This window comes from Oreochromis niloticus, linkage group LG9, assembly GCF_001858045.2.
Source record: "Oreochromis niloticus isolate F11D_XX linkage group LG9, O_niloticus_UMD_NMBU, whole genome shotgun sequence".
NCBI lineage: Eukaryota > Metazoa > Chordata > Actinopteri > Cichliformes > Cichlidae > Oreochromis > Oreochromis niloticus.
In genome coordinates this window covers 14,157,179-14,176,651 of record NC_031974.2, presented here as the reverse complement: position 1 = coordinate 14,176,651, position 19,473 = coordinate 14,157,179, and the positions used below count along the sequence as shown (strand labels likewise).

The 19,473-nt window shown below is 39.6% G+C and overlaps 1 protein-coding gene across 4 annotated transcripts in view; it reads right to left on the bottom strand.

Moving 5' to 3' along the window:
- dnajc13 (DnaJ heat shock protein family (Hsp40) member C13) overlaps nt 1-19,085 on the bottom strand; it is a 31,073-nt gene extending 11,988 nt beyond the window's left edge. The window contains exons 1-22 of one of the 4 annotated variants that reach the window (XM_025910252.1): nt 18,901-19,085; nt 15,999-16,079; nt 8,678-8,753; nt 8,197-8,346; nt 7,743-7,784; nt 6,886-7,086; nt 6,560-6,766; nt 6,314-6,409; nt 6,026-6,117; nt 5,246-5,412; nt 4,485-4,564; nt 4,217-4,386; nt 4,087-4,119; nt 3,304-3,403; nt 2,784-2,891; nt 2,478-2,633; nt 2,300-2,356; nt 2,086-2,207; nt 1,823-1,898; nt 1,555-1,650; nt 1,322-1,462; nt 304-321 (exon numbers count right to left, since the gene is read on the bottom strand). In XM_025910252.1, the coding sequence (XP_025766037.1) occupies nt 304-321; nt 1,322-1,462; nt 1,555-1,650; nt 1,823-1,898; nt 2,086-2,207; nt 2,300-2,356; nt 2,478-2,633; nt 2,784-2,891; nt 3,304-3,403; nt 4,087-4,119; nt 4,217-4,386; nt 4,485-4,564; nt 5,246-5,412; nt 6,026-6,117; nt 6,314-6,409; nt 6,560-6,766; nt 6,886-7,086; nt 7,743-7,784; nt 8,197-8,346; nt 8,678-8,753; nt 15,999-16,066 (2,256 nt within the window). In that variant the 5' untranslated portion in view covers nt 16,067-16,079; nt 18,901-19,085. The remainder of the gene's footprint in view (nt 1-303; nt 322-1,321; nt 1,463-1,554; nt 1,651-1,822; nt 1,899-2,085; nt 2,208-2,299; nt 2,357-2,477; nt 2,634-2,783; nt 2,892-3,303; nt 3,404-4,086; nt 4,120-4,216; nt 4,387-4,484; nt 4,565-5,245; nt 5,413-6,025; nt 6,118-6,313; nt 6,410-6,559; nt 6,767-6,885; nt 7,087-7,742; nt 7,785-8,196; nt 8,347-8,677; nt 8,754-15,998; nt 16,080-18,900) is intronic. The other 3 variants (XM_025910250.1, XM_025910251.1, XM_013277496.3) reach the window with 3 other exon arrangements.
- Between the last annotated feature and the right edge of the window lie 388 nt (nt 19,086-19,473).

Sequence of the window (19,473 nt, the reverse complement as noted above, 5' to 3'; positions counted from 1 at the left end):
AGCTGCAAGCATACTTATAGCTGCAGAGATCCAGTTCAGCCTGTGCTCCACCCTGAACATGCCCTCTGTTGTCAAAAGGAGAAGAAAAGACATGACGTGCTCTTTCATCACACTTTTTTCCTGGGTTCTATTTTAAGACTCCTGGAAATCCCTTTTGGATGTCAATATGCGACTGCCCGACTAAATAACACGAAACAAAACAAAAACACGCGTGATTGGTCTCGTGAAGATGAAAAATGGTTTAATCGAGAGAAAGAACATGGAGAGAATGGAAAAAGGATCCCATTGGTCAGTCCTACTTACCAGGTTATTTCTGTCCTGCTGCAAATTTTGACAGCAGAGAAACCACACAAGACAAGGGGAGGGTGGAGTGGAGACACACAGAGAGATTATTGTTCCTCAGATCAAACAGATGAACTGCAGCTAAAGGGTCACAGATCACGATGCTACTAATATACAAAGTGAGAGACATAAAAGTTACAACTAAATCTGTGATTTAATAGATGACTTTACACAAGATTTCTGTAGTACTGCATGACTAATTATGTAATTATACTCATTTGAAAAACAGTAACAGATCAAAAAATAAAAGGGTGGCCGTGATTCACAGAGAAAGCAAACCAATCATTGTATTTCTCTGTTCAGTAAATCTGGGGTGATTATCATGCAGCCAGAGAAACAGAAAGAAGAAATGTGACTTTATTTTATTTTTAAGGGAGTCTTGATTTAGGGTGCACAAAGAGCAGGCAATACCTGATATAGCTTGGTGGCTGTCACCACCAATCTTGACCCACCCAAACATTTTTTGGGTGTACAAAAACAAAACAAAACAAAACACCTATTTGTGTTCAGACTGAAACACCATGCATCCAAACAGAGGTTTTCCCTAAGAGTAAGCGGTAACCCTTTGGTTGCATTCTGCACCTCGCCATACAAAGAGTCAAGCAAAATTTTCTCCATACCTAAATAAAAGATTTATGGCAAACGCATATGAAAGGAGCACAAGCAGTGTATAGAGCATATAACCGAGGCACATATTTTTCAAAGAAAGGTCAAAGGTGATTGAAGCATGACATATGCTGTAAACTGCCAGCACCGAAGCTCTAACTGCCATACATGCAAAATACCAGCAGCAAGTGGAAAGTCTGCCATTGAGTTTGTCTTTGGATTCTGCAGCACTATTCAGCATCAGCACGAGAATAAAAAAAGATAAAAGTTAAAGCAACCTGAGCAGAACACACTTGCAGCAGCAGCTCTTTTGATAGCTCAGAGGTTAAATAGCCATGAAGTCTTTTTACAAACGAAAAGAAATCATTCTCACCTCCTTCTGGGCTATGCCCATTTTATCTCTCCAGTGCATCAGCACGAGATCAGCTTTCTCCTTGGCAAACTTCTCCACTTCTTTGGCTGCTTTGCCTGCTATCCGCTGCCATTCGGGCACCTTGTTTCGATTCAGCTGGTCCTGTGGGAAACAAAGATATAAAAACAATTACAGATGGCAAACATTTTATTTTTTACTGACTATTACATTAAGGTTCATGTCTGTCCACATACCGTAGCGATTTTCAAGTTGTCACGGACGTGCATTCTGTCCACATCTTTCTCTGGGACAGGGTCAGGACTGTCCAGGTATGCCAACAGGCCTGTTGGCTACAAGCACAGAGATGAAGAAGCCGAAATGAAATGAATGAAGACTTTGAACAAGCTCCCTCAGCTGCCAGCAAAAAGTATGGGCTATTACAATCATCACACTAAAAGCTTCTGGCATGAGTATTGGAACGGCATCAATTTTTTTTTTTCTTAGAGTCTGAAATCGGCTTACCAGTATCCTCTTGAGAAGGTTTATTGCTACAGGGTTCTCTGCTGTCCACAGTCCCACCAGGTGACGACTCAGTTGTCTGAGAAACATTATTTATTGGCAGATATTTATCACCAGTAACAAGTAAAATTTTGTCCTATGATGTTTAACTGCACAGATTTTTACTGAATTACAAATACAGTAGAGGAAAAACCTGCAGCAGCGAAAAGATAAGGAAAAAAAACTACATTACTATGTGTCAGTTTTCACGTTTACTGAGATCAGACCTGTTGGTAAGCATCCGCTGGTCTGCACTAATGGTGAACAGAGATGTGTGCAGATGTCTCGGCAGCGCCCCTTCACTCAAGGCCAGCTCCTGCATCTTGGTGGCTATTTCCTTGTCTCCCTCCTAAATGTATACAAAGCTTAGTTGGTTATAATCATAAATCCTGAGGCGTAACACATCCAGACATCACTGTATAGCACCTACAAAAGACTTACCTCAATAATAGCTTTCATCACCAGACCTGCTCCCTTCACTATAGCCATAGAAGGATGCTAAAGATAAGAACATCACCATTCAATATATTTTATATTTTTGTCTTAATCAGACTAATTGTTGACATTATTCCTAATTTACTTTCCTCTCATTTAGTTTCGTGCTTGTCAAGTTACCCACCTGGAATAGTTTGAAAAGTGTTCGCCCATTAGAGGCGGCCATCTCAAGCAGCATGTCAAACTGCTGCCCCTCAGTGGTTTCACTGTAGGGGGCGCAAAGTGCAAAGGTTAAAAAGTCCAACAAAGAGCTGATGACCAAAGCTCCTGTTCCATGGTCCTGGAAAATATGAGAAATGAAATAACATTAGAAAAATAGTATACATGATGTGATTTTTTTAAATACAAAAAGTTATGAATGTCCTTGTATGCCTGAGCTTCAGAAAAAAGGGGGAAAAAAACAGCTTGCTGACAATAAAAAGACATGTACCACATTAGTAATGAATTTTTCAAGAAGGTTTTCAAGGAACTTCTTGGAGGATAGCAGTGAGGCCTTGTTCAGCTGCTCCTGCCTCAGGTCATAATCATCATGCATCGGCTGGAGAAAAAGATCAAAGAAAAGAAAATCTCAGTCAAACTGCAAACTCCATATCACTGTACAGTCATAGCAAAAAGAAAGTGCACCCTCTATCAACTCTAATTTTTTTTATGTACCAGGACACCGTGAAAAAGAATCCATCTGGTCTTTACAAAATTTTAAATTATTTAAATCCAGTCTTTCAGATTGTTGTGGAGGAATGTTTGCTCACTCTTCTTTATAGCATTGTTTCAGTTCAATGAGCTTCACGGGCATTTGTGTATGCACAGCTCTCTTAAAGGCCCGCAGCAACATTTCAATCACGCTAAGGTCTGGACTTGTCCAACACCTTGTCCTTAGAATTGAAAGACGAGTACTTTCTTTTTACCATGGATTTAAATATGTTTGACATCTCGATACTTAGGTGACTTACACACATAAGAGCACAGAGCATGTCTATAGCAGCATGTGTCACGCCATTGTTGTTCCTTTTTAAAGCTTTTACCGTCTTTACTCCCAACTTTTCCCTGAACCTAAAACACACAAATTAGCAGATTTAAAAACACAACTAAACATTCAACGTAAAGTTAACAGAAACAGAAACAGTATTATTTTTGTGTGTTTTCTTACATACATTATAAAAACAGGTCTGGGGTTGGATACACAAAGAATTCATTGCTTCAGAGGTGGCTTGTCATTTCTCGTACTTTTCAGCCATCTTTTAGAAAAGAGTTTATTTATCACGGTGTGTGTATTGTGAATCTGGAAGGGAAACACCAAGCTACGCCAGCAATGAATCTTTCAGAATAACCAATTCTGGCTCATTTGCTTCACAGGGAAAAAGGAATAAACAGTAAATACAGTTCCTCTCATACATCTCAGTGACCCCGAAAGACTGCAAGGCTCCTGGCTACAGAAATGTAAAGATCAGAATGACCGAAGCAGATAAAGGGAGAGAGATGAAGGCGCAAAAATGAGAGGAGGACATGGGGATGGTGGAAGGTCAAGACAAATCGAGGCAGACAGCTCGACCGAACAGAGTGAAGCAACACAACCTCCCTTTAGAAGTGCTCATCGTACAGCCTGAGATGAAAGCAGAACAAAGATAAAAGAAGAAGGCTGATAGACAGCTAGGACAGACTGTGGAAAAAGATCAAGAAGGATATGAAATACAGACAGAGAAAGGGCAGACTGAGATGTATGGATTCATATTTACGTTGCATCTGTGAGTCCAGACCCTTGACCAGACCTTGGAATGACAGAGCATGCCTGTTACCAGCAGCTCAAATGTATACTTTCAGCAAGTAAAAGGAGATGGGCAAAAGTACATATATGGACAATCTTACTTTGGCAGCTGGGTGAAAGCTTGAAAGCCAGCCTTAGATGCCACCAAGCGTCGTATGGCCTGAAAATGGCTTTCCAGTTCAGCATTAAGAGCCGGCAGCTCTGTATCCTGGCTTAAAAGAGCCAGGATGGCATTGTTGATGAGCTTCTCTTTGTTCTCAGAGAAAAGACCCTGGAGAGAATGAAAAAGGAGACATACAAAGAAATTACTGTGAATCCTTTTTAGGCAAATGCATAGAGATTGATCATACAGAAAATAAACCCACTCACATCTTGGGTTACTGCATGCAGCACTCCACTGTAGGATATGTTGGCGTTGAATCTGAATACTGCATCTGCAAAATTTCCATCTAAGCAAAGGGAGAAGGAATGAAGCATTGTTAAAGAAATTAATAGGATGTGCTGTCTGACCAAACAAAAGTGTGTCTGTCTATCTCAGCAGCAACGCTGGAAGGCTGGCGATCATAGAGAGGCGGGTGAAAACAAGCGTAACTAGTGCACTTTTTCTTACAGTGTTGTCCTCGGTTGTACAAATAAAAGTGATCAGAAACAGCAAAGAAATAAAAAGGACTCAATCACAGTGGGACGCCAGCGTGAATATAGGGTCGCCGGTTCAAGTTAGAGATAATGTGCGACACAGGCAAAACCCCCCATCTTATTTTGGAAAGGCGTGGGGGACAGGAGGGGCATGTGATAAGCAGTTTGATCAGGGTCGGTTTTACACGGTCTGTGTGGCTGTACTTAAGACACCACGTGGTGCCGGTTTTTAACGTTATGTATAATAATTCTGTTAAAATTAGTGAGACAAGGAACTGGTGGAAAAAAAAAACTTAAGGGGAAAAAATGTAATGTCAATTACATTTTTCATATGAATCAAAGAGGTTGAGGAAAATATCACCAGTGCCACCACAGAAGCACCACTTACACTACTGTGTAAAACATTAAAATTTAAATATGAGTGTAAAGCAGATCAAAAACAAGAGATTCATGAATTTGTATCAGATTTTATGAGACAAAGGGCTCTGACTCACTGGGAGGTGCTGCCAGGAACCTGAGATGCAAACTCTCCACCTCTTCATCCACGGGCATGCTCAGTAGGCCCCATCTCTGTCCTCGCTGGGTGGGAGCCATCTTGACACACACATCTCTGTTGCCTGATGCTCTGACTCCATCAAGTAAGCTGGCTAACAGGGAGTCCCTACAAGCGCACGTACAGACAGTCTCAGCAAAATGCACTGATGATCAGAGGGAGTGGCACCGGAAAAATACATTAACTTAGAGATACACGGATCACACATAACATCATGGCCACCTGCTTAATATTGTGTTGGGCCAACTTTTGCTGCCAAAACAGTCCTGAAATGTCGAGGCATGGACTCCATCAGACCCCTGAAAGTGTGCTGTCGTATCTAGCACTATGATATTAGTGAGCTACAGAAGGTCATCTGTTGGATCGGACCACACGAGCCAACCTTCACTGCCGGGGAAGACCCCAGAAGAGCTGCAGTTTTGGAGATGCTCTGACCCAGCCATCTAGCCATCACAATGTTGCCCTCGGCAAACTCACACAAATCCTTAGAAGCCAGAAAAATTGGCAACACTAACACATCAGCTTTGAAGAAAAAGAAAAACATTCAATTACTTCCTAATATATCCCACACACTAGAAGGTGCCATGATTAAGAGATAATCAATGTTATTCACTTCACCTGTAAGTGGTCGTAATGTTATGCCTGATCGATGTGTCATTACGCTTAAAGAGAAAAAACTGATAACTGAAATTAAGCGTGACAAAAACACTGTCAAACATACCTTTCTGTAGAGGAGAACTTCCTGATCTGGCCTCGGATAAATTCTACGGTAAACACCTGAGGATTCTCCACATCACAGATGAGAGCAAATATCTGAGGGGAGATGAGACAGAGCAAGAATGAGCAAAAGAGAGTGGGAGGGGATAGTTTAGCCAAATAATATATAATGAAGCAAAAAGAAAAAAAGTAGTTTATTTAACATTTACCTCTCATTACTGCTGCACACAACATGCTTTTGAGTGAGTGACTATTAGAGTCAAAATTATTCCGACTTTTTGTTAAGGCTCACCTCTCCAAAGGGTTTGATGGTGACTATGTTGTACGAAGCGGGGTCTCTCTCCACTAGACATGTCTCTGTCAGGGCCAGGATACGCTTAACGGGCTCCTGGAAGAGACAAAAAGCACAAACATCTTAACATGAATGATAGTCTCAAAAAAGCAGCACATTTTTCAAATAATCCACTACATAATCAGATCAGACACCTAGTCAATTTTTGGAAAGTATGAAGAACAAAATAAAGCAGAGCGTTCTCACTGGATGTCGAGGGGTGATCTTCTGCACCACAAACTCTGCTAGGGAAGTTATGCTCTCGTCTGAGCTGTATTTCCCCAACCTGTCTGTCACGAAACCCTCAAAAGTTAGAGCCTCCTTCCTCAATCGAAGAGTAATGCCAATAAAGTTCCCGGCATGCTCTATGGCACTACGAATGATTTCATCTCGATGCTCTGAGGCAAACAGATGCTGAAAGAAAGGAAAGGAAAAGGAAGGTGAAGAGAAACTTGCTCATATATTTTTAAAGAAATAATGAATTTTTAAAAGGCACCTTAATATACAAAAGCACAAACTTTATGAACACATACCAGTCTGCTGAAGCCCCCGTAAAGGATGCAAAATCCTCCCTGGTAATCGGAGACCTCGACAAAGCCCTCTACATTTCGGTAATCATAGGAACACACCACTCGGTTAGTGTGGGGGTCGATCTGGTCGATGCCGCCTGGTGTCACCTCTAAACTCACAGGCTTCCTTGTGTCACTCCAGTGGTGCTTGTAGCAATTGTAGCGCTGACAAGAATGTGGCACATGTGTTGTAAGACAATGAATATAATGACCCAACAATGGTACACCTACACTATATGGACAAAACTGGGCCACAACTCTTAATCTTTGAATTGTGGGTGTTTTGAGTCCCATTGCCACTGCTGCATAAAATCAAGCAGCTAATTTAGCCATGCAGTCTGCCTTTACAAACAATTTTGAAACAATGGGTTGCTTCAAAGAGCTCACTGAATTTGAACATGGTACTATTACAGGATGCCACCATTGCAAAAAGTCAAATTGTGAAATTTCTTCCTTCTTAGATATTTCATTATCAGCTGTAAGTGGTATTATTGCAAACTAGTGGCATTTAAGAACCACAGCAACTCAAAGTGGCAGACCACATGGGTTACAGATTAGTGTCACTGAGTGCTGAGGTACACAATGTGTACAAGTCGCCAACGCTCTGTTGACAAACTGCAGAGTTCCAAACCTCCTCTGACATTAACATCAGCACATAAATTGTGCACCAGGAGCTTCATGGCATGTGTTTCAGTGGCTGAGAAGCTCCTGTAGGTTTGACGTGTGGGTGGCCCAGTACTTCGGTACATATAATGTATATCCAAACTTTCATTTTGATCTTTATTTTCTCTTATTTTTTAAGCACAAAAATAAATACTTACCCTGCCAGTTATCTTTCCCTCGGAAAACTCTGTTCTGAATCGCTGTGAAAAAAGAATAATAAGGAAGTCAACAGTGTGCAACCTTACACAGCTAACTGTTAAATCATTAATGACTAATAATTGTAAAACACTGCTTCAACGTTGCATAAATACAACTCCTTCCATAGGAAATGCGTGTTGCTGTTCAGTTCAGCATAATTACTTTAATTGTTTACAACAACAACAGTTCCAATGATTCATATCTTTGCACAACACCGACAGCACATCAAACGCTGTGACTTCCAAGTGTTGCATTTCTTAAAAAGTGCATCGCACATTAAGTGACCTTGTTAAGACACTACAGCTACAATAAGCTACATCAAAACACCTTAGTCAGGATCTATTTTAATAAATGCATGTAAAGTCTATTCAGTCAATGGTGGTACTATAGTACTAGCCATGTGTTTATCCTCACCAGTGCTTCTGTGAGCAGCTCTGTCCGGTGCTCTGTTGAAAACTTGAGCGTTTCCGACTTCTTGCCGCTGCCTTTACGGAATGTGAGGCTGAACTCTGTGCCCTGACCTTTTCCTACCGGGCCAATACCGCAGATGTCTCCATAAGTCCACTGCAGACATAGACAGTGAAAATACAGGATTAAACACATGTTAAAGCATCAAAAGACCAGTTCAAACATTTAAAGAGTTTCAAAGTACTTCCAAATGTACAAGAAGCATAAAGATAAATGTCTTATAAGATGCAATAATGCAGCAGTACAGCAGGGTCAAATTTTGTGCACCGATAAACACTGAAAAATATATTCAGAGCTGTGATACTAAACCGTTTAGTAAATGTGGGCCAAAAAGTGCCAAGAGCAGCACATCCCATAAGCATCTGTGAGGCACTGGTGGTAGAAGAAGAGGTTCCTACATCATGAGGGCGTTCTCATTCATACTGACCTGATTTGTTACTTCTAGCGTGGTAGGGTTGTAAGTGGTAATGCCATGTGTCCCCACTGAGAAGACTCGCTTGTACCTGGAACACAGAGATGGAATGAGTCAGAAACATAGCCTACCCATCACCAACCACACATCGAAGCAACACCTACACCAACCCAGGCAGTCACATAATATTCGCAGAGAGTGTGGGGAACAGGGCGAAAGTGTGGTGGTTTTTTATTATTATGCGAGATCCTAATAATCTTGACAGCCTTGAAAAGAACCACATTAACTTATCTTAAAATTCCCACTCCATTACATGTGACAGGGTTAGAACAATGTGAAATGAAAAGGTCTATTTTTGGCCCTCTGTAAGCCAATGACGAATCAACCAAAAGTAACTTTACAAGGACTGGGTTACCTAATGGCATCAACCATATTCAGGTTGGTTAGGTCAGTTCCCTTTTTCCCCAAATAGGAATACAGGATACAGCGGCATGATTTCCCCATACCATTTGGGTTGCACTTCATTCCACTCCTTCAGGGAACGGAAGTTATAGTCATAACATTGTTTTCAGGTGTTTTGTGAGTCACAGGAAAACCTTAACTCCTAACAGTCCCAAGCTTCACTGGCCCTATATGACAGTGAACGTGAACAATGTGTAGCTTCCAAACATTTAACCATTACACAACATTTACACACTGCCTTCAGTGGGTTTTGATTTTTGTCTGTGTGAGTCATCAAGGTTATATACAAAACAGTGAGGCAAATTTTGGCTATTCATTGAATTTTAGGGCAGGTTCCCTGTGATGCAGGGATTGGGCTCGATATAGGGCATGTCACCTCTAAGTGCACGTCCTCCGAAATCGCTTTTGTTCTAGGAATATTATAGGTCTCTGACATATTACAACAAAAGGATACAATCTTTTGTATGTCAGCAATTCTGTGATGACTCACTGTTAAATAGTGATGAAAACACAAATTCATGAGAAATTAGGAGTAGTGCTTTCTAACATAACAGGAAGAAAGTGCTGAATTCTGATTTCTTAATATTCTAGTATGTTACACTGACAGTGTGCACATGTTAAGTGTGGCAGATCAATGTGCTTGGTTGGAGTTTTTTGGCAATAGCAACATTTTCAGCTGTTTTTTCCCAATTCATACATTTTCATTTTAAAATTAAGTTATTTTTGCTGTGTTTATTAAGAGAAAGTTGTGCAAACACAGTGTGTTTACATATAAATTGTACCTGGTATTGATGTGCTTTCCAAAAGTCTTGAGCTACCCTTATTCCTGTATATTTTGCTTTTAACACAGGAAATAGTTGAAGAGACTAATTGAAACCTGCACACATACATGGAAATACACCACATAAGACAGAAACAGAGTTTGTACAATTCTAATGATCTTTAAACTCCATATTTGGAACAAGCACCTTGATTCTTCAACCCAGCTTGAACTCTCTTAAACAAGTTTTCTTGTATTTTCTTTTAATAGTTCTCTGTGTTTCTTGAAGGACATTCAAAGTTCTTCTTTGGATGTTCACTGCCCCTTGTTCCATTTTCATCACTGTGTTTTACCCATGGCTGCACATACTCACTGTCTTACTGCTCCTCTGACCTCCTATGTACGTATATGCAAGGATTTGAGTCAAAAACTTCAAATTTGTATTCATCACGTCACAAGATTTGTTGTCACTGATTTTAAGTCCAGCTCTTGTGTAATCTGCAATATATTAGCCTTTACTTATCATTTTTGTACCTTACAAATGGCTTCTTGGCAGCCACCTGAGACCATTTCTGCATCTTTGATTAGGCTTCACTGAATAGTAAATGGCTCAACTGAAGGGCCCAGGTCTTTGCTCAATTTTTTCAGTTTCATCAAATTTTTAAAGGAGAATTACAAGAAAGTCTGGTTTCTTTGAACCAAAATGTAAAGACAAGAGGGGTAGCTCAAGATATTTGCACAGTACTGTATGTTTTCTACCAACTGATAGCTCTATTAGTGTGCAGATGGAACATGCTGACTTAGTTCCTTTCCTTCTTGTACATCCTCATTAGGTCCAGTTAACATGAGCTAGTCCAAAAAAAAAAAAAGCTGAGTAAAAGGAAGTTAATATTAGTGGTTACTTTTACATAATCCATTTGCAAATCTGTATGAATGAAATGACTAACACAAGCTGACAGGCAGTTGCTTTAGGCAAGGCCATTAGGCTCGGGCTCATCCCTCAGGATCCTTCTCCTTTATATACCAATGTCATGTCCTTCTTGGGAAGCTTCACCCTTAGAAAACTATATAAATTGCTTCATCTCTCTTGACACCACTGCCTCTTTTGCATCATTGTGTTATTTTAAGGAATGAAGTCTAAAACCATGAGTCTCCCCTGATCTCTCTACATGTCTTGACCTTGGTGCCAAATGGGTGGCTTGAATTGGATGTCAGCACAAACTTCGTTAATTATTAATTCTCTGTGGGCTGACAGATTAAAAAAAACAATCTTGGTACAAAGGCAATATCCAGTCCTCTCTATCTGGTATACCCTTGGAGAAAAAAAAAGCCAAATTTATGCCTAATTTTCTGATTTAACAATTAATTCATGTCTTTAAATTGAACCCGTGTTGAATAGTAGAATGTAGCTGCTAATAAATACCATTATTTTAAATTAAACAATAAAGACTTAAGAACTGACTTTCAGGATGAAGCATACAATAACAGGAAGAAATGCATACACAATGGTAAGATGAAGTACAACTGAGATCAATTTAGGAGAGCAGATTATTAGAATGATTATTATGCAGTACTATGCAGAGATCCTATGATATTAAACAACCTTTAAAGCACTTTTGCAAGAATCCTTTAAAACATTTTAAACATCCGCTGCTGACATTCAGATTTACATTCATACAAAGGTATGAAAATCAAAAGGCCAAGACCTGGAACAAGCATGTGTTTAGTCATCCATCATGGTAACAGAAGCAAAAACAGGTACAGTTTACACCACAGATATAATCACCATTCTCTTCTTTCCATTACTAAGGTTTCATAATCTTCCCATTTGGCAACTTCCTGTACTGTATGTGACTGAACACTTCTTAACCACCTCTCCTCAAAACATGCTCCATTTCTCACGAAGACATCTCAGCTTAAGAGTTGTTAGTAGGGCAACACAAAATAATCTTTCATACAAGATTCAACATAAACACTGGATAACAGAGATGCAGAAAGCAGTGAATAGAGTGCGCTCCAAAACTATAATACTATGAAGGGAGGCAATGACAAGACCCCAAATATAAACACAGAATTTTAACAAGGTGAAAAAGATGCATAGCTGTACTAGCAATAAAAAATGACTGCTTTAAACTGAATAACAATAAGCAGAGATTGTGGCACTGTATTAACACACACCAAAATGAGAAAACTGTCAAAACGGTGCTCACACAGCTCCTGGATGACATTTACATTTCTAATTCCTATGGAAGCCGTAAGGGTGAGCCTAGTTTTTCAAAAGGCTGAATAGGGGTGCTACACTTGCAAATATAAAGCAAGCTATAAAAGAAAATCAATTTGTGTAAAAAGTCAGGGAAACATCTTAATCTAATACTCTCTAAAACTTAAGTCATTTGACCAAATCATGTTCACAAGCATATTTCAGTGGAAAACTCTATAGCAACAGTGAGCCAACGCTGCAACAGCTCAGGTCTACAGTGATACTAACTGTCAGAAAAGTGTCTCGGGCCAAATTCTAACTTGTCTATGAGATTTTCATCACTGTTAGTAAATCTGAAACTGAATCTGAAATGTGTAAAAAAGGAAGCGGGCAAAAATACAGAAACAAAACCATTTTTTTTTTTTTTTTTTTTTTTTTAAATTTTCCCACCACCATCCCTGCAGAAAAGACCACAAATATTGTCTCTGGCCCAGTCCCTATGTTCACACTGGAAAGCGAATGCCTGATTTATAGTACTGTGTTGAATCCCTTAAGTAATGAGCAACATTTATTCTAATGTGCTAGTGTGTTTGTATTGCTCTGCCATCACAAGCGAAACTGAGCCATTCACACTGAACTTTGAGAAAATCTTAAACAGTTACTTTTACTTAAATGGAGGAAGGCGAGACTATGTGAAGAACCAGCCCTGAGTATATGGACTGTTAGAGCTATTATGAGGAAAACCTCCATTTGTCTACACTGGCAGAGTACAAAGTATTCCATTAGCATGTTGAGGAAGACAGATACAGTAATAGCTTAATACATTTTGTTTCACTGAGAAATCATCTTTGTGCTAATCAATAAACTGTGTTTACTACCAAACAGACCAATCACAGCGGAGGTCTGCATCACTGGGATGTACAGTTACATTTCTGGGAAGGTACACATCAGGTACAGCACATGGTACAAAGCTAAGCCATAGCCTACGCTGTAGATTTACTGCAGTTCTATAAATAAAACATAAGGGCTGTCCTACTGTAATTGGTAAAGTGCATGAAGGCTCTCTTACAGACAATTTGAGCCATTTATTTATACTTTCCTTAAGTCTCTATTTCTGCAAACTTTGTCTGTAGGAAGTCACGTTGTAGCACGGTGTTAAAAACTTGATGGTTGATGGAGGTGCTTTAGTAAAGCGTAAGGAAAAAAATGTTAAAGAAAAAATAGAAAACCAACCAAAAGTTATAAGAAATAAAGTTCTAAGAAAAGGGTTTCATTTGAAAATGGATAAATGCAACAACTCACGTATCTTCTTTATTAAATCTTTTTTTTTTTTTTTCCTTAACTGTAATGTTTTGGCAAAAACAAATTGATTAACTGACAATTCGTCCTTTTATTCCTTCTGTAAGGCAACTGCCTGGCATGGCAATGTCACATGACATGTCACAAAGTCTGTCTCTATCACACATTAGAGTGTGACTCTGAGGCACTCCTGTGACAACCTGAAACAGCTTCCTCATACTGCGGGTATTGTAATTACATCATTAAATAAAACCAAGAACATGGTGTCTTGGCATGTTCTCTTGGTGTGGCACAAAAGTGCTTAATTGGTTGGATAAAACCAAATGGTATAAGATATTTCTCACTACCCACTAAAGACAAAAGCCACCCACAATAAAGCTGGTATAAAGCAAGATGAAAACCTGTACCCTGATGAGAATCTTTCTCTCTGCTGATCTATCAAAGCCCTGTGTGGCAGATCCTCTAAACTGCGTTTGACTTGCCCCAGAGAGACTGTTCAACTCAATCTCTGGTTGTCAACGTTTTCTGTCTGAGGCACGGAAATGGGTTACACAAGCACCAGCTCAAGTTTCATTTTCATTTCTCTGTGATCACCCACTCACATAATTCTCTGCCGCCCTACTCTTAACTTTCTGTCACTTTCTCTCACTCTCCTCAGTGAGTCAGTAAAGTGACCTTCAAATGTTGATGGCAATAATTTTCATTTACAAAGGCCATTACATGTGATTCACATACTTTTCCTGCTCAGAAAACCATTCCCCTATGGATGGGAAGAGACTATAAGGATAGAAATTCCTGTTCACTAAAGCGTTGACCTAATGACCTGCATTTAACTTGGGTCAGGAGGGTCATGACGTAAGCCTTGGAAGTCCGATAAACCACTAAAAGGACCTTAAATTGCATCCTCGTGTTGCTCAGGCATAAAGAAGTGTGAAATCAGGAAAAAAGCACATTTAAGAACATGTAAACAGATTTTTTTAAACCAACAATCCCTATGGCTCACTGGTATGCTTTAGTTGCAGCTTGACAAAATTATATAAAATCTAACAAATCTTTTATTTTAAAGGAATTTGGCTACTATATGTTACATTTACTGTCAAATTGGAGTAGTACAAATACATTTCATTCAATTTGCATGAAATGCCCTGCCTAACTTCACAGTTACTCTGTTTCAAAATAATCCCAAACATGATCATTTTTTTTGTAAAAGTAAAAGTAAACTTATTTTATTTAATTTCTATGATTTCAGAGCTGTGATGAAAAGTACCAAATAATCATAACAGGCCAGTCAAACAGAACTTTTCAGTCAATATTTTCTCAAAAAAAAAAAAAAGCCTCTTCTAATAATAAAAGCCTATGACCTCTGGTCTAGGACTGGGTTTAATTCATGTCTGGGAAATTGAGCTCTGGCCTTCTCATGATGGCGGTGTAGAGCACTAGCAAACATATTCATCCCAAGTCTCCCATAGATGTTTAGCTAAGATGGGATGAATGAAAAGGCCATTACATACGATTCAAAATTTTCCTGCTCAGAAAACCATTCCCAAAAGGATGGGAAGAGACTATGAGGGTAGAAATGCTCCATCATAGGATTTTCAATTATCCTTCCCACGCCAGCAAGATTCCTCATAGAGCATAAAAGAGCCACTGGATGTGTTCACTGTAGGGGTCATCGTACATCAACGCGCGTTTCTGCAGGACACTTCAAGAAGCATTAGCGGATGAACCTCTGACGATGGCTAATGCTTTGCAGCCCTGCTTAAGTTTCTCAAGTCAATAGCAGGCCTTAATGGGACAAAGGCATTTAGAAAGCAAGTATTGGTAATGTGATCCCACCTCCTGACTGCTCAGACTAGGACTTGTCCTTTCTATTAGCTTTGAGGGCCTCCAAGTACAGGGCTGCCACTAGTTTTAGACATTTGGCGATTTAAGTGTTTAATTTACACACTGACAGAACTTATATGCTGTATAATGTCCCATAAATCAGTGTATGATGGACTTGAAGGCTAATCAGATACATGTTCACAGATAAGTACGTTGGCTTCATTGTATTGTATTACATCATAACAGTTTTTAATCTCCTTTAAAAATGCATTAACATACAGTGGCTCAGTTACTTCCTAAAGGCATAATTAGGATAAAAATCAGTTGGGTATCTTAACCTTCCTACACACATAAAACATATTAGCTTATAATTTTTATAAGGTAGGTAGTAAACATGAAAGAAGGCATGTTTACCCATTCCAATAGGCTCTTGACATAACAAAAAATGTTTGATGTCTTGTCCCAGCCAAGATGTAATACAGTGTTTACTGTTGTTTAATCTCCAGATAGGCACTCATTAAAAGTGTATTACCACCTACACTGTGTTTGACAGAAAAGGAACACTAGCTCTATCATTTAGTAAAGCAGCTTTTCATGCATGACCCCCTATATTTTCCCAAGATAAAGAAGCCAAAAATAAAGAAAGTGATAATTTGGGGACATTTCCACTTTAGATCCACTGCATTGTAAAGTAATACGCATAAGATGTGAAACAAAAAATACTAAAGGCACTGAAATACTATTTGTGAGTCTTAAAAAAAAGAAAAAGAAAACAAAAGTTGCATTCTTACTTTCCCCTCCAGGAGTGTTTGGTAGTATAGAAACAGGCCAGGTCTCTGTTTTCTTTGACGACATTCATCTTTTCACAGGACCTAAAACACAGAAGGAAAGTTACCATGACTGGAATTTTTTAAAAAGCAAGTTCTTCAACTTCAACAAATACAAAGGTCAAGGAAAAACATGTTTTAAAGATGTTCGTTTAGGCATTTCTTTAGGGTAAGTATTATATTTCCAGTTGTCATATCAGCTGTTACCAAAGTCCTTAACCCAGACTTTTGCAAATCACAACCATACCATGTTTACATAACACACATTCCAGTATACAGTGACACACATGTCACACAGTCTCTGAACATATTTTGACTGAGAGGGAGAGATTTCCACCAGCTACTGAACTAATACAGTGCAAACAGAGATTATCCATTAACAGGGAAGAGTCTTCAGCAGCTGGGAGACCATGACTGTATCATTCTTCACTGTTCTTACTTCGGTTATAAGCTACAGCAGGGACATTCAAAATTATGACAACCCTGTCTCTTCATGCTCTACCTCTATCCTTTATAGCTGCATTCTTGCAGACTCGCTTTGAAAAGTGACACCCCCAAGGAACCAACTGGGATATTGCAGCTTGCTCAGCATAAACAAAGGGGAAGCAAATGTCTCCATTCCATGCTGATAACCATAGGTGCAAAAACAATACAGCAATTCACGAACTGAGCATATGTCAATAAAGTCTGGCATAAAGCCAGCATGGATAATTGAGGCTATGTAAATATACAGAGGTTAGATGGTGTCTTAGGGTTTGGCCAGGCTTCCAATTTGAATTTACAATAGGAAGAAAAAATAAATCACTGTAATTTTACTTCAAGACTAGCTGCTATCAGGACAGGTGCACACGGATTAACAGGTTTGTTTTTCCAGCTGACAAAAAAACCAAAACAGAACATTACTTTAAGTAGCGAACAGTTTATAGAGGGTTTAACGATAAACCAGTCACCAGAACACAGTAGAGAAAAGGTGGGAAAAACTGCCTCTGCTATCCTTAGTGCAGTAAATTGTAAGCGGCTGCAATGTGACAAGGGGAACCTGTGTCAGCACTCTGCCAGGATCCTGGAAAAAAAAAATCTGACTCCAGTTTTCCTTCCTCTCCAGATCGGAGTGCAAATAAAGAAGGGAGCAGCAAAATTATTCATCTATGCATTTATCACAGTTTCTTGTTTTTTACCGAGGACCAGACACAATATTAGGCAAATTTTAAAGTATGGCAACACCAGATGAGGATCTTCCAAAGTTTTAAAGGTTTGACATCGCTGTTTCAGGAGGAATAAAGAAATAATTTATTTACCTCCAAATATACAGTCATGTAACTGTATAATCTCATACAGGCAGATGTTAGCATGAGGGACTGCATAGACTGCGCTTTGCTGCAGCACAGGGCAGAGCAGTTTTATTACATTACTGGGATGAGTGTGCTGCTACGACTGTGGAAAAGAAAAAAAAAAAAAAAAGGTAGATTCCAGGGCTGGGTCATGTGATTTACCCCTCCCTGTACCCATCTGTCCCTTTTTGCCCTTATCAAGAGCAAATTATTCCTGGTCTATCCTCAAACACATTTTAACAAAACAGGAAAAAGAAATATGAGATAGGCGAACCCAGCACACTGCAAGCAAAGCACATATTCAACATGACAACTTGATCCAAACAGATTTTCACAACTTTTCCTTTAACAAATACAGTTTTTAATAATCAAAGGTCTTGTTATGTGGATGTCTGGGACCATTTCTGCAATCCCACAGAGGACACTGGGGTGTCCTTTTTACCAAATATCCTTATCTAATACCATGTTACTCACAAGGAACTACCCAACTAGACTGCAGCCACAGGTTGTATCCATCACAACAATTTGATCAGGTAACTCTCAGTACTCTACATACTATAAAAATACTATTTAGTTTACAAGGCTAGGTCACCTGTTTCCTTTGGAAAGCAGATGGCTGAAAAACTTTAGCATCACAGTGGGTGCAAGGGTCAAAATATCATGTGCTATGACATCACTATATGGCTCTAACAGGTTTTTTTTTAATACCTTTAGTTTAAATTCTCTTCTCTGCAATGATATTAGTGAAGCTAAAGTAAATCAAAAGGCGCAATGCTCGAGTAGGGAAACACATGAAGGATGTAGACCTTCAGAACCACATAAAATCTTACATCTAGTCCAGGCCAGGCAAAACACATAATATGAGCTTGATAATCTTATTTTCACTTGTTTTTTTTGTTTTTTGTTTTTGTGCCCTGTAGATATATTGCAACACACACCGACATTAGCCAACTATATGAAGCAATCTCTAAACCGAGACGGGAACTTAGTTTGCATTATCTTCTGTGGATCTGCAAGGATTTTATGCAAATACCTTTTCGAAAAATATAATTTCTTCTCTCTTTTTAAAAAAACAGCTAACTAGAAATATAAAACTAACAGTTACACGAAAGAGGCTGAAATGGCAAACAGCAATTCTTAAATCGTGTGGAGGTTGTGCGCTGGCTCCTGATCTGTCAAGTAAATCCATGACAAACAGCATTAACGTTACCAAGCAGCTAGCCAGACTGGTTCATTTCAGCAGGCCTACGCGGTTCACTGTCAGGCTAAGCACGGCGGCACAGATTTGCGACGTCGACAATTGCTGTTCCACTTAACTACAGTGACCAGCCGAGATACTTTGTTATCAGCGTCTGTTTGACAAATGCAGAAAAAGGGGCTGTGGCAGGCCAGTGCTTGGGTTAGCCACTAGCTAACGGCTTACTACCACATCACTCAGGTTTTATGGACGAACTAGCTAGTCGCATTAGCGACGGGGTTCAATCAAGCAAACATTGGAGAAGCAGACAGTGGCAGGCGCTAACGGCCGCGTTTACCTGTAAAATCGCTAACGGGTGTTATTCGTAGCCGTCCCTCAGCCCCCCACCCTCCTCTGACTGTGCCCGGTGCGTCTCAGTTTTCCCAGTGTGATGCTGAAGGTGCTCAGTTACGGCGTATTCCCCCCAACTGGACTCAGGACGCTGCCATATTCCTCATACCAAAAGTGTGCTACTGCGCAAGCGTAAGGCCTGCCTGTCATGCGGCTGTCAGCTGATTGGTTTGTCAGGAACCAACATTGTGAAGATACCTGACACCAGATCGGTTATTACGTCGAATCATTCTGTTTTTCAATTGGTACATACCTTCGAAACTGACCTCGGAACAGTTCAGCGATGCCATATACTGCGGAAGGGGTTTATTACTGGAAACTCTAGTTTCTTTTTGAGAAGAAATGAGCGAATATGCGACCACAGCCATAATAATACTTACATTTCCGTTTTCACCAAAGAGTCGAGCACAGACAGATTACACACGTAAAGCAGAAGTGAAGATACATCTCAAAAATTCAAGCAAAGAGGTATAAATAAGAATAAGTAGTTTGCAAAATTATGCATGATCAGGGAATGAAA